This window comes from Perca flavescens, chromosome 19, assembly GCF_004354835.1.
Source record: "Perca flavescens isolate YP-PL-M2 chromosome 19, PFLA_1.0, whole genome shotgun sequence".
Lineage (NCBI taxonomy): Eukaryota > Metazoa > Chordata > Actinopteri > Perciformes > Percidae > Perca > Perca flavescens.
Window position 1 is genome coordinate 24,676,689 of NC_041349.1, and position 16,839 is coordinate 24,693,527.

The following is a 16,839-nucleotide window of genomic DNA, read 5'->3' on the forward strand; positions in this document are numbered from 1 at the left end:
TCTCATTACTGGACCATTCTTCCTCTCGGCTCACTTTCTCCAGGGTCCTTCTCTTGTTTTTCGCTCCCTCCCTTTCAGGAGTTTGGGCTGAGTCCTTTCCAGTGGGGAAGTCCAGACCTTCTCTCTCACAACGCCGACTCCAAACATCTTGTGTAAAGCTTCATTAGAATTCATTTGTTTGAACAGGTTCATTTCTCCTTCAGTCTCTCCCTCCCTCTGTCCTCTTTTTTTTTTTTTTTTTTTTTTTTAGCTTGGGGGAAATGTATATTAGCATAAAAATATGCTTTACCTCACCTTGATTAACTGGATTGTTTGCATATGTGTGTGTGTGTATGTGTTGTTACTGTGTGAAAGATTCTGTGTATCCGAGTGTGCAAAACCAAGGATGAATCTAATTTTCACAAAATGAATATTATTCTTTGGTTTAAGGATGTAAAACTAGCAGTAACAGACTTTTGTTCAAATAAAGATTGTAACTGATTTGTATATCCAGGACTGTCTGGTCAATAAGTGCGCAAAGACAGAACATGATATATTATGGACTTTGTAAAAACATTGGAAAGTCAATGTATTCCAAAACTGAAGAGCTCATTTTTAATGATGTAATTAAGCACATATTTTTCACATTTTTTTTACAGCCCATGGCTGTCTTCACACAATGCATAACAGCATATTAGATTACCAAGAAATTCAATGAGCACAACAGACACTTACATGACCAGACAGTCACTTGATCCAGATGTTGCATAGAAGCAAGTTTACAGTAAAACTGAACTTCACAGTAGACTATGCCCTGTGTATGTGTGTAGGTGTCAGTGTGTAATATGTCTGTTTGAGCAGAGTAAAAAGGGTCAGCATGGAAAGACTGATGCAGGTCTGTGAAGAGGCTGACAGCCGAGAAAGGAGACAGAAAGAAAAGAAAGAAAGAGAAGAGAAAGAGACCTTACTAGAATTGTGTGGGACCAACTTCAAAGCGTCAAAGAATGACGCGTCCATTTATTGTTAAAGCCCAGGTGAGAATGCAATACATTTGCTGTCTATTGGAGCCTTTTGTCCCAAACTCGGCAATCACAAATAAGAATAATATCAAATTCTATTAAAAAGAAGAATATAAAGTAATAAACCGCTAAAACAATAAATATAAACAGCAGTAGAAAAGTGTAAGTGTGAATGTGTGTGTGTGTTTAAGGCCTTTAGTTGTCCAGGCTCAAGAGAAGAGCAGTCCCTCTCTTGATCCAGTGATCTGGGTTCACAGCTCCAGATTTAAGTTCTACACCGACCACAAAAGATGGCCGGCCTGCCCCACCTGAACGCACCGGGAAGTAGTAACATGGACACAGGTACATACACACACACACACACACACACACACACACACACACACACACACACACACACACACACACACACACACACACACACACACACACACACACACACAAGCAAGAAGAGAGACAGTATTTGAGACAGTGAAACCACAGCGCATTACATTACAAACTATATACAAACCAATGAGAAAAAAAAAGGAAGATTTTAAGACGTTGGGATGGAGTAAGGAAATCCTTGACAAAAAAAGTCCCTAACAACTCACTCTTGGCTGCCTTCTTGCGGTTTTCCACAGGTTTGAAGTGGATGGTGGGGATGGGACAGACCATCTGCATGGGTTCAGCTTCCACCAGACAGGAGTTCCTCTTGTCCCAACCAGCCCCCTCCAGGTACAAACCTCGGACAAATACTCCATCCTGTAGGGGGAAGAGACAGGGAGGAGAGGGAATGAGCAGGGAAACAAGGAAGAAAGGGGAGGGAGGCAATCAAAGAAGGGTAAAGCAAGATATATATAAACACTTGTTTGGAGATGACATTTTGCATACAGCTTTGAAAAAAATGTTTATGACAAACAGCCATGCCAATTAGTTAATGAAACTGAGAAAGGAAAGAAGTGGGAGGGGTGAAAAGAAGGGAAAGGGAAGGCTGCAGGGGAAAAGAACGAAGGAGGAGAGACGGAAGAGGCAAAGAGAAAGACACAGGAGATAGGGTAGGAATAATGGAAAGGGGGAGAGGAATGGGAAGCAGTAGATCATGAGGGAGAGAGTGAGGGAAGAGAAGGGGCAGAAACCGCCAATGGGAAAGACGATGTGGAGAAGAGGGGTCAGAGAAGCGAGGAGGAGAGACAAGGCACAATAAGATAGAGGGAGGGGAGGATGAGAATTGCAGAGAGTAAGGAAGAGAGGCAAAAAAGAAAATGGTTTGGACAGAAGGAAATAGAGTCAGAGCTAAAAAGAAGCAAGAGGGAAGCAGCACAAAAGACAGGAAGGGCTGGAAGTACACATTCTGGAGTAGCATAGGAGAGTAAAGTGGAGAAAAAGGAGAGAAGTGAGGGGAGGCACAGAGGACTTGATACACAGAAGAGAGTGAAATAAGATGAAGTGAGTAAGAAATAGAGAGCTACGATGTCCTTCTGAAGTGAGAGCAACAAGACAAATTAAAACATTTCCACTAATGTGAAAATTTGAATTGTTAAAGTGCTGTAACAGAATTAAAATGCAAGGGCAGAGGGATGGGAAGAGAGAGGCGCAAAGCGGCGTGCTGCTTTGAATCTAAATATGTTTTTTCAGGAAAAAATAATGTTTGAGTAAAAATGAAAAATGTCATGGAAAGTGCTGATGACAGCTAAAAGCTAATGGCTCAGAAAAAGTGGTCAGATGGTAAGTTTATGGAAATCTTTATGTAAATAGAAACGTTTGTATAGGGAGTCACCTTGGGGGGATAAAGCAGGTTGCTGTCGTCTACAGTGGACACTATAAACTCCCAAGACAGCGTGTCCACTGATATCTGCAAGGACAGTTTCACACAATGTTAACCGTTAGATGGACAATATATTATTACAGGTCCAAAAGTCAAACAAGGACATTTCTATTCATTGCATGTACTACAGAGTCATATTATTAATTCAAATAAACAGTCACTAATCACTAATATCTGAAAAACAGTGTGTATAATGTGTTCTGTGAAAATTAAATAGAACATAATAAAAAACTGAATTTTAGCTGTTGTTATCCGAACATCTTGTAGTTCTGATTTTGTTCATTTTTTACAGTTTAATCTTCAGCTGTAGAATCAAAGAGTTAAATGGGTTTGGCTTATGAGATCCTTTCAAAAGATATGGCCATTAATCACAAACAAGACAATACAAGCAGTATTTCCTAATGTAGTGTAACTGTCTCTATGCATATGTGGTTGTGTGAACTCTCACGTTGTGCTGTCGAGCAGAGGACTGCAGCACAGCGGTAAGAAAACCGTTGGGAAAGGTGAAGCTGGAGAGCCAGAACAAGGTGGGGGGCTCTGCCGTCTCTGCCCAGTGTGCAAAGTGATTGACTCGCTGGCAAAGATCCCTGGTCCATGCTGCCAGGGGCTTCAGTGAAGGGTACGCCTAGTGGACAGAGAGAGTGATGCAGAGAGAGAGAGTGTGTGTGTGAGTGAGAGAGAGAGAGAGAGAGAGAGAGAGAGATGGAAAATCTACACTCATTTCACGCTTTAGCTGTTGGCAGCCATTCATAATGCAGGTGTGGTGTTGGAGAACTGTGTGAAAATTCTCAAGTGAGATGTGAACATAGTTATGCTTAAATTCTAATAGGACAACTTTTGGTCAACCTTTGGTTGATTTGATATTGACATGATTTGTAGAGAACCACAGAAAATAAAAATCTAAAAATAATCATGATGCAAGATGGTGGGACGACATGTTACAATTAGTTATCTCAATGGTATCTAATTTATTATATAGTACGTGAAAGAACAATCAATAATCATTTGTATAATCCCTTAATGCATGGATTACATTTTCAAGTAACTGATATTGAACTGATTTGTTGTTGAGAGCAACCAGCACAGTACAGTTGCCGTTTATATCCAAGTCTGTCCAGACTCATATATGTAGTGAAGACTTCGAAGCAATTTAATAAATTTTTTTTTATTTTTGTCATAAATGGATGCTCACACTCATCTTCAATCCACCAGCACAAAATATCTAAACAGTCACCAGTTTCAAGATAACTGTCACCAATTCAGTATCTGACCAAATGTCTCCCCTTCTGTTCCCAAGTTATGGCATTGAATAATAGCCAGAAAAGTGTTTTTGAAGAACATTATGACACATGAATAGGAAAGACGGACGGATGGACGGACAGACCATCCGAAAACATAATGCCTATGGCAATGGCTATCGGCGTCATAGAGGCATAAAAAGCATTGTACTATTAACATGATTTAGTACATGAAAAAATAAAATAGAAAATCTGCATTATGTGTTGCATGCTTTGTCTGATTTAGGCACTGCCGAGGCCCCATTTAACAATTCACCATTCTTCAGTCTTGTGAAGTCTGCCAGTAGGTCTATATATTGTAAGTGCTCCATCAGTCTTAGTAGATTCCTAGATTGGAGGTGGTGGCTGTCACGTCAGTGTTTAAGTTGAACTCTTTATTCCACTTCAGGAATATTAATAAAATTTGATAAATACATTATAAATAGTTTATCATTATTAATTGTGCCTTGCTTTTATCACATAATGATTGCTGTATATCACAACTCTCTTGCCTTTAAAAAAAACAATGAGAACAGACTTTAAAATCCAAAATGATGCTGCTACTGACTATACTATTAAAAGCACAGATCAGCTTATGTCACTGATATTTAAACATTTTAGCACTGGCACCTATTTCTTTTTTGAACTGACTTAAGGATGCTATTGATAACTTTCTTCAGCCCTTTATTGCCTGGTATCTAGCTTTATATCTAAACGTTGGACCGCCTGTTAGCTGGTCCACAGCAGATCATCTTCTAGACTGACGGCTGTACATACTGTATGTTGTACATGTACAGTACTTTCGGTGGTTTGTTTCCATACTCTGCCTGATGCTTATATGCAGACACAAGCTACAAGACTGTACAGTATGGGTACACAACCTGGGCTGAGGACCTGGAGAGCCACCAACATATTAGATTAACCAACTAATTTACACAACACCAACTCTTCATGGTGGAATGTACGTACACACGCACGCACGCACGCACGCACGCACGCACGCACGCCACCCAGGAGGGAGTTACCATGGCATCAGTGACATGTCATTACCCACTATACTTTACATTCGCATAATGGTTATCGCTTCCATATTTTTAACATGCACATGCTATACAGCCCCTAAACTCTACCCCAGAAACACACATACACACATACAGCAGAGCCTTGTGAAGAAACCAGATAGAAAATATTCTGAGACAAAGAGGCAGGCAGGCCAAAATTAAAGCCATGAGTCTGTGAGCTCAGAACTAATGACAGGCTGCCATGCCAAGGAGGGGCGGAGAAGAGAAGGATGAAGGAAAAAATATGGATAGAGAGTCTATGAGGGGCTGCTGTTGTTGCTTAGACCAGATGAGGCATGAAGAGATTGAGAGAATGAAGAGAGCAGAATAGAGGGAACACAATAAGGAAGATGACAATCAAATGAGATACAGATGAAGATGAAGTAGACAGTGAGTAAACCAAAGAACGTGTATAAGAGAAATAGAGCAAGTGGTCAATAGAATAGAGAAGCTCAGCTGGAGGCAGCAGCCCTAATAGCTGTCCAATATTGCTATAAAAGGAAACACACACACACACACACACACACACACACACACACACACACACACACACACACACACACGCACACACACAAGTAATAAGCCGCTGGCTAAAGCACAATGAGCTCAGGGTCTTTTAAGGAAAGTGAAGCAGGCCTTGGAAGGTTGACGTTGCATATTACACTACGATAAGTCTACAGATGGTGGCTTTGTTCAGCCACAGAGGGCCAAGGTATGTTCCACCTGATGAACAGCTACTCATAAATACACACACACACACACACACACACACACACACACACACACACACACACACACACACAAACATGCATGTATGCATCTGCATACATGCTTTCAGGCACAGCCCATAACAAGGACAATCACACACTTGGAAAAAAAACACAAACTGCCCTGAATGACCACTGTTCAGTGGACACACACACACATTCCACTGAGCCATACACTACACCCCCCAACCCCTCCCCACACACAGTTACACACACTAACTCACACAATTATACACACACATTTGAAGCCAGAATCTTGTCTAGCCCCTTGACCCAGGCTGACAGCACCCTGTGTTCTCTCCCCACTGTAAAGAGAGGTCCAGTGATAATGAAGCCAGAATGTTCGGACAGAATTACAGCTGGAATGCTGTCAGAGTCCCATCACCGTGTGTGTGTGTGTGTGTGTGTGTGTGTGTGTGTGTGTGTGTGTGTGTGTGTGTGTGTGTGTGTGTGTGTGTGTGTGTGTGTGTGTGTGTGTGTGTGTGTGTCTGTCTGGAGTTGAACAGAGGAGAACAATACGTGTGTGTCTGTGCAGCCAGGCAGAGTGATGGATAAATACACCTTTAATAACAGACCGTTGAGTCAGTACAGAGATAGGCCTGCAGCTTTTTGGCTGGCTGAAGGGAGCAGAATTAGATTAGTGTTGATCAGATCACAATCACAAAGATCAATCCAGCAAAACCAATAAATGCTAGATTTTTTTCATTGTTTACTTTGGATGTTATCATGCTTTGAAAAAACGGTCTTTTCATAATTTAATCCTTACTCAGTATAGTCTTTTTGTCTTGTGTTATTCAAGTCCACTCAATTCTCCAAAGAGCAGCTTTCTTAATATTATTGATCCTAGGAGCACTTCTGCATTATATTTAGTCCACCCACTTTATGAAGTAAGATAAAAGGAAGGTAACAGGGGCAGACTCAACTCCCACTTCAAGGAGGTCTCACCTCATACTGCATGGGCAGCATGCAGTAGAGACCTAATCACAATGTTTGTTTACAATAACTTCTGGGTAGAAAACTCCTGTGTCCCATACATACAATTTAGCGGCGCTGAGCAAATGGGGACGAGGAAAAACTAGATATACTCTCATCTAATTTTTCTAAAATGCATGTTTAATGCTTTCATATGTCAACACTTTCATTAAAGCTATAGTGTGTAGTTTCTGTCGTCCCTGTCAGTACACGATCCGTTCTGCCTGCACGATCCGTTCTGCACATGCGCAAGATATTACTGTTTACGACCTGCACGATCTGTTCCACGTTAGCCTATGGCTAGCCTCCACCGGGAAGCTAACGTTAGTTTAGCTAACAGCTAATTCGGCTAACCGCTAGCTGACAGCTAGATTCAGTCTAAAATGACGTTAAGTCAAACTTAATGGGAGAAGCAGACTACAGCTAAATTAAGACTTTACAGTAATAACAATAAAGACAAGTATTGAGTGATTGTATTTTAAATGAGCACAAGTAAAGTAGAACTGACGTAACAGCTGTTATATATGTTTACGTTTATTTTTACGTTTTATTTTGAGGGTCTTTTAAAGTTATTACATGCTGTCTCAGCTAGCGGTTAGCCGAATTAGCTGTTAGCTAAACTAACGTTAGCTTGGCTGTCGACCGGAAGCGTAACTAACGTTAGCTTGGCTGTCGGAAGCGTGGAACAGATCGTGCAGTGTTGTAAATCCTCGTACAACAGCGCATGCGAACATTTTGCGCATGTGCAGAACGGATCGCGCATGTGCAGAACGGATCGTGTAGGCAGAACGGATCGTGTACCGACAGTCCCCATGAGGAATCTAAGTAATGACAACAATTCAGTCGGTGTATCCACATGATACAAGTCGTCCGTGATCACGCTTCACCCCCACCCCTACTCCACACAGTCTTTATTGTCTAACCAGAAGTGATTTTTGTGGTGATTTGGTCTGACGGAAGTAAGAAGTTAAGAATTACATCTCAAACAGCAGAGAAAAGATAACCAGAGAATGCAGAGAATAAATTAAGGCAGAAAAGCATATTTGCGTCTATTTTCTATAACTTCAAAAGAACTCGTCTTAGAAGAAGACTTAAAGGTGCAGTAGGTAAGACTTACAGTATAACACTAACTTTCATTTGTCATATTTGCTGAAACTGACCCTATGTTTGAGTAGAACTACATGAAGCAGGTAATAAAAAATAAAATATATGGCTCCTCTGGCAGCCTGTAGTGCGAAAAATCCACAGCTCCCTGTTCAGATGCACCAATCAGGGCCAGCGGGGTGGGGGGTCCTAACTGCGTGTCAATCACTGCTCATGCACACACATTCACTTTCCTTTGTGGGGGGAGACCGTTTTGGGCTTTAGCGGAAAGGGGGGAGGGACTGAGAAGTTGTCAATGATCACATTTTTTGGCTAAGTCCTGGATCTTCTCAATCCTACCCACAGCACCTTTAAGGAGATTGTGTGGGTTATTGTGGATGCTCTGTGTGTATGTGTGTGTGTGTCTGGTACCTTCTCCCACAGTGGTGGTACACGGGCATCATAGATGTAGTGGAAGATCTCCTCCAAGCTGGATGACATCACCACAAAACCTTTGATCCCTTTCTCCAGCTCCGCCAGGGATGAACTAACACACAAACATCCACAGTTACAGCACAAATCTGTCAACCCATTTTATTGTAGGTGTTTAGAAGTCACTGCTTCCTAGTCTGGATCTTTACCAGTAACTTTGCTAGTGCCTCCTTGTGTAGCAGGTTTCCGTTTAAAATTACTGGTTTTGAGGTTTGCATTGCAGTCAGATACTGTCCACTTGTGTGACTGGTTTGACCATTGACCCATTCTGACCACCCCATTAGGGCATGAAACATGCTGGTAAATCATCTCGGTTTGAGGTTTTGACCAATTGCTTAGGTCTTCTCAAGTCACTATCATTTAATCTCACTTCAGGTTATGGATACATCAGAATGGTATTTGTGCACCTATGTGGTATTAATACACTGTAAATACTGTTTAATTTGTTTCCTTCCCGTTTAATATCTCTATTATCTTTATTTAAACTAGCAACCTGAAAACCTGGTGCTTAAAGAGTAACAATATAAAAACGCTTGAGATTAAGTTCTTATGTGAGCCCGAACCTGTAAGTCTAATTATTCACTGATGATGAATTGCAAAAAATATTTTGATTAACATTTTTTAAAGGGAGTAATTCAAGTTAATAACCACTCCCATTTGCTAAATGTTAGCCTACTCACATAGTTCCTCCCTCTATCCTACATTATTTCACATTTAGTTTACTTTCATCTAAGTTTAAACCACAGCCCTCTTTCTTTGAGAGTTGAACCATTTGTACCTGATACTATATGACACGCACATCCCTATCCCATTTGAGGTACAGTACCTACGACACACATAGCCAGTGGAGATTCTGACAGACAAACCCAAAGAGAGACACACACGCACGCACACATGCATAGAAATAGAGTTCATACATGATGGTGTCCAGCAGAGAGTTGTATCTCTGGATCTCCTGCAGCAGGACTACATTAAGAGGTGTGGGGTTGTCCTGGAGGAGGGACCTGGTGCCCTCGTAGTCAATCACTGTTGGGATCTTCCCACGAACGTCTGCCAACAGCTCTAATACCTGGAAGCACATTGCAAATGTTTACTCCATTGGCCAGCCCAGATATCGGTACCATCTTTACTTTTAAGTTTATTTGAACAGGGACAAGTATGTTACATAAGCTCATGTTACATACTACAACATTTTAGCCAAAGCTAATTTTCAATGTCCGTCCCTAGTGGGCCTTTACATTAAATTCAACAATACATAGTTAAAATAAACATATTAAAACACTACAACACAATAACAACGAAGCCGATAGTCAGTGGTCACATGCTTGACCTATGATTAAAAAGTCTTTAAGTTTGTGTTTGAAAACGACCCAGTTTGACTCTCCTTTCAGTTCAGTGGGTAAACAATTCCAAGCTTTTGTGCCTTGTACAGAGAAAGCTGATTGTCCAAATGAATTACTACATTTCGGGATCTGGCAGTTCCCGTTCTGAGCTCCTCTAGTCCGTGAACCCACAGCCCTGAGAGCAACTATGCACTCACTCAAGACTTGTGGCGCTTGCTGATTTAAACATTTATGCATCAGCTTCAACAAAGAAAATTTAATGAAATTTACAAAAGATAAAATATTTAAATTCCTCAGACTAACACAGTGATGTGGAAAGCCTACTTTTATTAAGCAACTGTAGGAAGGCATTCGGAAATGTCAACAGATGAGTGCATCAGCGCACACGGGGCAACAAGCGCACGTTAACACAGGCGCACACCTACATAATAAGCTTTTTTAAATTTAAAATGTTCAATGCCTTATTGCGCTGATGTGACCGAGCCCGACCTGAACCCGAACATCATTTCTAAATATTTATAAATCTAAATATCTCTTTTGTGTGGATTAGAGGATGGATACCCGAACAGAGCCTGTCGGGACCCAACGGTACCCGACGGGCCGGGCTGGGTTCGGGTATCCATCCTCTAATCCACACAAACGCCATCCAAAAACAAGGAGGAGAAAAAACTAACTACTGGGGATGTGAGAAATACACCTGCTGTTAAGTTTAAGATGTTTTTGCAACTAGCTTTCGCCTTGACCTCAATGCTGAAAGATTACAGTATGTGTATATCTGACAGACACGCTGGGTTGACAGGGTACATGTCTAAACATGTAAAACCTTTGGCTAATGTCAAGTTGCAGCTGAGTGCAATTATGTTGCTGAAATGTACAGTATGATCCAGAATAGGGTTGGGTGATATAATGATACAGACCATCAACCGTCAGAGATTTTGTCATCCCATTTATACCGATGTAGCTATTGCTTTAAAACCTCAGGGTGTGTTAGGCCATTGTGGCTTATGTTTGATTGGCCAGAATTCAACTTGATTAAATAATTTACCAAAACATTTACCACATTAAAATATGATGTTGGGATATAAAATTGTGTGATAGAGGATTTTATCTTTAACATCCAGTCCAATCTAGACCTTTGGCCAGAGAGAACCTTTATCCATGTGCCAGGCCAAATACTCCTCTGCTATGAAGCAGCTGATCTCAACTGGATATATTAGTACTCTTACTATCCAGATTGGTTAACATGGTAAAACAACTCCAAATGCCTGTGTTCTGTTGTGATGACCACAAACCTATAGCCCTTTCCAAGGTAATCAAGAGAATTCTGACAGGCAGGTTAGATTTTATTAGATGCCTATCAGGATTAAAAAATCCACTATGAAAAGCTTTCTTTAAAAAAAAAAAAAAGCATCGAGATTTCCTAAATTTAGCGTACAGTCAGACCATGCAGGGAAATAAGGCTGAGCTGTTGGGTGGGATATTACAGGAGATCCAATCTTGTTGAAATTACATGCAATATATGTCTTGGATAGTTAAATATTTGTAAACACGATGATAATCTCATAATCATTTGTATTTGGTATGCAGCAGGTTTAATTATATTTCCTCCTTCAGTTATTGAGCACATGCTCCCACTATGGCACAGACTGTGTCCTCAAATTTAATGCTGCTAAGAGTAATGATGCTAGATTAGGAGGAGAGAAAATTAGAATTTTACTACTCTATAATAGTATTAATAGTATTTACTATAATACTCTATAATAAAAAATAAAAAATGACTGTATGGCCCAGTATACTGCTCAACTATGGTATGGTGCCAATTCTTTTAAGTGTATTTCCACTTAACTAGTCAACCCCCACCCTTACCTTATCTTCTCTACTGGGCCCGGCCCCTGTAGTGGTGGAAATGGTGACCTGGGGCTGCAGGGAGAGCAGGGTGTCAAACAGCGTCCTGGTCTCAGCGATCTGGCTAGCAATGTCAGCATTAGAGTGCTGGCCAAACACCTCAGGGTACTCTGTGGCCGGCAGCATGCTGATGTATTCCTTGTATGCGGACTGGGGACCGTCACGGGGGATGTAATAGGAGTTTAAGGAGGACAACCTGACAGATAAAATGGGTTTGACAGAATACAAAGTCAGTAATATATAATGTTTTTTTTATAAACAGTGGTGTACAATAATACAACAAAGTTAAAAAAAAATATTTTATTTCCTGTAAATACAATGACCCACGACCCACTTTCCCTGTAGATTATTTTCATTTCATGTAATGACATTTGATGTAATAATGAAAGTACAGCAATATATACAAAAAATTCAATTTAAATGAGAAAGAACAAATATAGTGTATTGACGATATCTAAATGAATTATATTGAGAGTAGCTGTTGAAAGTGGTAATGGTTTTATTATACTGCAGGACACTCACTGTCCCTCACCCCAGCTGCAAACAACCATCCTATCACACATTCTGCCTGAATGTATAAAGTGGGGAAGTTTACTCTTTAAATATACATGTACACTTCTTTATATAATTTCTATTGGTTTAAGCAAATGCACTAAATGTTATTTAAAAAAAACAACAGATTTCCTATTAAATATTTTTTGTATGGTTGATAAGAAATTATGGGAGTGGACACAGCACAAAAGGACGTTTCTTAAATTGTAATAATCTAATTGCACACTTGGTGGTGCTGGCACTCTGCAACCTGCAACAAGCTTCAGCAGGGAGTTAAAGTGGCCTCTGCCACCTTAAAGGTCCCATGACATGGTGTTCTTTGGATGCTTTTATATTAGGCCTTAGTGGTCCCCTAATACTGTATCTGAAGTCTCTTTCCTGAAATTCAGCCTTGGTGCAGAATTATAGCCACTAGAGCCAGTCCCACAATGAGCTTTTCTTAGTATGTGCCATTTCTGTGTCTGTAGCTATTGAGGAGGAGAGAGGGGGGGCAAGGTGGAGGGTGGGGGTGTGGCCTTGTAGCCTCGTGAGACCATCCTGATCTCGCGAGCTCCAGTTTTCTACTCGTAGATCAGTCTGGCATCTTAAGATAGAGAAAATTTGGAGCCGTTCGCCAAACGACCGACCAATCAGCGTTGGTTTTGAGGCAGGTTTAGGTGTGATGCAATGAGAAGCGTCTATCACCAACATAAGTGGTAATAGACAGATGGTTTATCCAATCAGCTAACCAGTATTTTCAGACAGCGGTAGCCCTAATTCTGTTAGCCGCTTGCTAATTCCTTTTTCTCTTGGATCCTTCTTTTGGAATATGGACCGGAAACCTGAAATGGTGCCTTTTATTCGTAAATTCTCGTTACACAAACGGCAAATATCCTTTACCGACATGTTGCTTGCTTGCTGAGCTAACGAGCTATGCTTTGCCTGCAGCAGCAGGGGTAGCCTGGCTTGTGGTTGTATTTTCATACACTTCGTTGATCTGATTGGTTGATTTGGCCCGTCTATCACCAACATAGGCGGTGATAGACAGATGGTTTATCCAATCAGCTAACCAGTATTTTCGCCCCTTCCCAAAAGTTCTCCAACGGTAAATTCCCAGATGGATATGCTGAGCAAATGCGAAGCAATCCATCTGGCGGAGTCAGGTTAGTGGCCTTGACCAACTGCCACTTTGTTCGTTTGAAAGCCATGATGTCTCTCTCTCATGGGTGGGCCAAATTCTCTGGGCGGGCAAAGCAGAGAAAGGGGAGGTAACCTTGCTCCTTATGACCTCATAAGGAGCAAGATTCCAGATCGGCCCATCTGAGCTTTCATTTTCTCAAAGGCAGAGCAGGATACCCAGAGCTCGGTTTACACCTATCGCCATTTCTAGCCACTGGGGGACCATAGGCAGGCTGGGGGAACGCATATTTATGTTAAAAAACCTCATAAAGTGAAATTTTCATGCCATGGGACCTTTAATGCAGCTGTAATTTGCTTCCACCAGGGAAAAATGGACTGTTTGCATTCAAAGACTATAACATCTACATGTCTAGGCATGTGCATATCCGCAATACATCGTTTTTTTATTGAAACGTAATAAATTATTAACAGTGTGCACTTGAATTTATACTGCTTACATTGGTAGTACACTTATATGTGGCAGAATACACGTGAGTGTGTATGTGTGGGTATTACAGTGTCTTACCTGAAGAAGGGCTGGTTTACAGCAGCATCACAGAAGTAGTCATTGATGTATGTGGTTAGAAGACGTCTGTCATAGTCATCTGTTACATGACCTCCATAGTTGACCCCAGCGATGAGGTACTTCAGTGCATCCCAGGGAATCTCCTCATACTCATCCAGGTACAGACTCAGCAGACTCTCACTCACCTAGGGGAGCATCACGGCAATGATATTAACAGACTGACTTTGAAATGCAAGATACAGAGCAAGAGCAAATTAAATTCTCATCTGTAGAATATAGACAGAAACAGTAAAAATGTACTGGCAAAGAAGAAATGTGAACTATCCATTAGCCTAACTGGCCCTAATTTTGACAGGGTATGAATGGCATTTCTGTCTTCGACTGTCAATGTTTCCTTCAGCATCAGATGAGGTCCTGACCTCAAAATCAGAATCGTTGAATCCATAGATAATGTTCCAGCCCAGCTGTAAAAACTTCTTCCTTTCCAGCAGGATGCTGTGAAAAAAGCAGAGGGAAAAGAGCATCTTCCTGTAGACTACTGGTCTTGAGCAGCGGTTGAACTGAGCCTCTGTTACCAGCTGGTACAGACGCTTCATGTTTGCTTTCAATCCCTGAGGACAACAGGGGGCAGTGTTAATATTATGGAGGCAGGGTCCACAATGTGCATCATCTACTAGCCAACTGCTGATAAAATATGCAAGTGGCTGTAGATTTGCTTCACTTACCTGCCAAAAAACAATGGTAATCTATTAAGTGACTGGTAAAATCTGAACATCCACTAACCATTTGGCTGGTGGACAAAAAAAGTTTATTTTGGACACTGTATAGAGGGTGTCACATGAACACATTTGTTGACATGTATATAATTCATTAATGCCTGTGTAGTAGATATCTTAAGTCTGGAAATCTGTATGTGTGAGCACATGCACCTTTGGTGGTTCAGTGGTCATCTTGATGCCAGCCTGCAGGATGGTAATGGGAAATTCGGGGTGTGGCGAAGAGCTAAGCCAGAGTCTGAAGTTTGAGTGGGGCTTCTCCACCTGTAGCTGCTCCACCAGCTTGTCCAGCTCAGGCATCCATGAGAGAGAGAGGTGGCAGTTGGCAAGGAACACCCAGTGACCTGGGCAGAGAAAAAGAGGGCTTGAGATAAGCGGATATAAACGGTTTAGATTTTTTATTATCATGTCTAGTTGTTGATGTGTGTTTGGGTAATTTGGTGGTGATGATCAAATACCCAAGTACTATGCTACCTGGTAGTAGGCAGGCAGCACCAGAACAAAAACACATACACATCACCGACAGTATGATAATACTTTTTTAACAATCGCTATGAAAAATTTTCTTCACAACTTTCCTAAACTCTTAACGCACCAACACACCTACAACACACAATTGGCAAAACCGTTAATTTCATGCTCCAAATCACACATTGTAAACTAAACTCCAACACTAATTTTCAAAATACAATAATACACTAATACAATACACTATGTTTACCAAAACATGTCTCAAAAACAAATAAGTCTAAAACACATGTTCTCTCCCAACAGGAACATTTAGTCAATCATAGAACAATATCATACAAAACAATAACATCAGATGAAATTACAGAAAGTGCATTATTTTATGTGTCAGGTCTGCCTTTATACAATAGACAATAGTGATTGTATTGATCATAGACTGTTTTTTGCACTGCAGTTTCTCTTGAAGCCTCTACATTTTTGTTTTGTTGGCTTTAGTAAATGCATGCATTTTTTTTTAAGATAATTTTTTGGGCTTTTCTGCCTTTAGCTTTATAGAATATACGGTTTATGGAAAAATGAAGACAGACAGAATTGTCCTGGTACTCCTCTTCCTCTCCCTCGTGAAGGCATTTTTTATCTACATTATACTGTTTAAATAGGTCCTCTTTTACTGTATGTATTGCCATATGATCATGCAATTGAAAGAACCTCAACACCTGAGTGTGTTTCCTAGAAGGGAATCAGCTGTGATTGATCTATTTGCATAACTTCAATCAGCTGTTTCTCAATAAATGCATGTATAAAATGCAGGGGATATATTTGTGTTTCAATCTACAATATGAACAGCAGTTCACTTTGACTTTAGCCTATAAGTTAGGTTTAGAACATGATGTTATCTGTTCTGACATACAGTGTGAAAGCATTTTTAAATTTGGCAATAAAAATCCATTGTTTTGGTCTTGGTGGAGCTTGTGTGTAAAAGAAGTTCAATCATTTTAAGTTTGTGTTAACTGTATGCATTTTGTGTCAAAGCAACAAGAAATGTGTTAATTGTATAGCCTACACAAATAGATGTTGTGCTAACTGTGTAAAGAGTTTAGGAAAGTATTGAAAAAAGTGTCATAGCAATCGTAAAAAACTAACATCCAAAACACATGATTCACTCTCAGTGGTTTCTGTGACTCATTCTTTGAATGAGTATGTAGTTCTGCTTACAGTTGAGTAGGTGGTCCTTAATATGTCCCAGGACACATACCCGTTTACACTGCTATAAGAATGCGGTCATATGTGGCCTAGACCATTGGTTCCCAAAATGGGGTCCAAAAACCGGGAGAAACCGGGGTGAAAACCGTGAAAAACCGGGTGAAAAATTACACTGCTAAGCAACTGAATGAATCTTGGACAGAAGAACAGGAAGAAAGGCAGAGCAATTGATGTACCTTTCTTGACGCCCTCCTCTATCATGCTCTTAGCGATGGGGGCCTGTCCCTGACCAAGAGAGAGAGCACGGAAGTCTTTGCTCATACCAGAGGCCTCAGCCAGCTGGAGCAGGGCTCCTGTTGGGTCCACCCCAGGAGACAGAACAAAGATCAGGGGAGTCATGCAGGTGGATTCCTCCACAACCTGGGGATAGGGCAGAGAGAAGAGAGTCAGT

At 40.9% G+C, this 16,839-nt stretch overlaps 1 protein-coding gene across 4 annotated transcripts in view; it reads right to left on the reverse strand.

The window, feature by feature from the left end:
* Positions 1-469: 469 nt before the first annotated feature.
* dnah2 (dynein, axonemal, heavy chain 2) overlaps positions 470-16,839 on the reverse strand; it is a 103,590-nt gene continuing 87,220 nt past the window's right edge. For all 4 annotated transcript variants that reach the window (XM_028563758.1, XM_028563755.1, XM_028563757.1 and 1 more), the window contains exons 78-88: positions 16,625-16,808; positions 14,871-15,061; positions 14,361-14,552; positions 13,942-14,126; positions 11,667-11,901; positions 9,375-9,526; positions 8,398-8,512; positions 3,254-3,430; positions 2,758-2,832; positions 1,592-1,742; positions 470-1,348 (exon numbers count right to left, since the gene is read on the reverse strand). In XM_028563758.1, the coding sequence (XP_028419559.1) occupies positions 1,194-1,348; positions 1,592-1,742; positions 2,758-2,832; positions 3,254-3,430; positions 8,398-8,512; positions 9,375-9,526; positions 11,667-11,901; positions 13,942-14,126; positions 14,361-14,552; positions 14,871-15,061; positions 16,625-16,808 (1,812 nt within the window). In that variant the 3' untranslated portion in view covers positions 470-1,193. The remainder of the gene's footprint in view (positions 1,349-1,591; positions 1,743-2,757; positions 2,833-3,253; positions 3,431-8,397; positions 8,513-9,374; positions 9,527-11,666; positions 11,902-13,941; positions 14,127-14,360; positions 14,553-14,870; positions 15,062-16,624; positions 16,809-16,839) is intronic.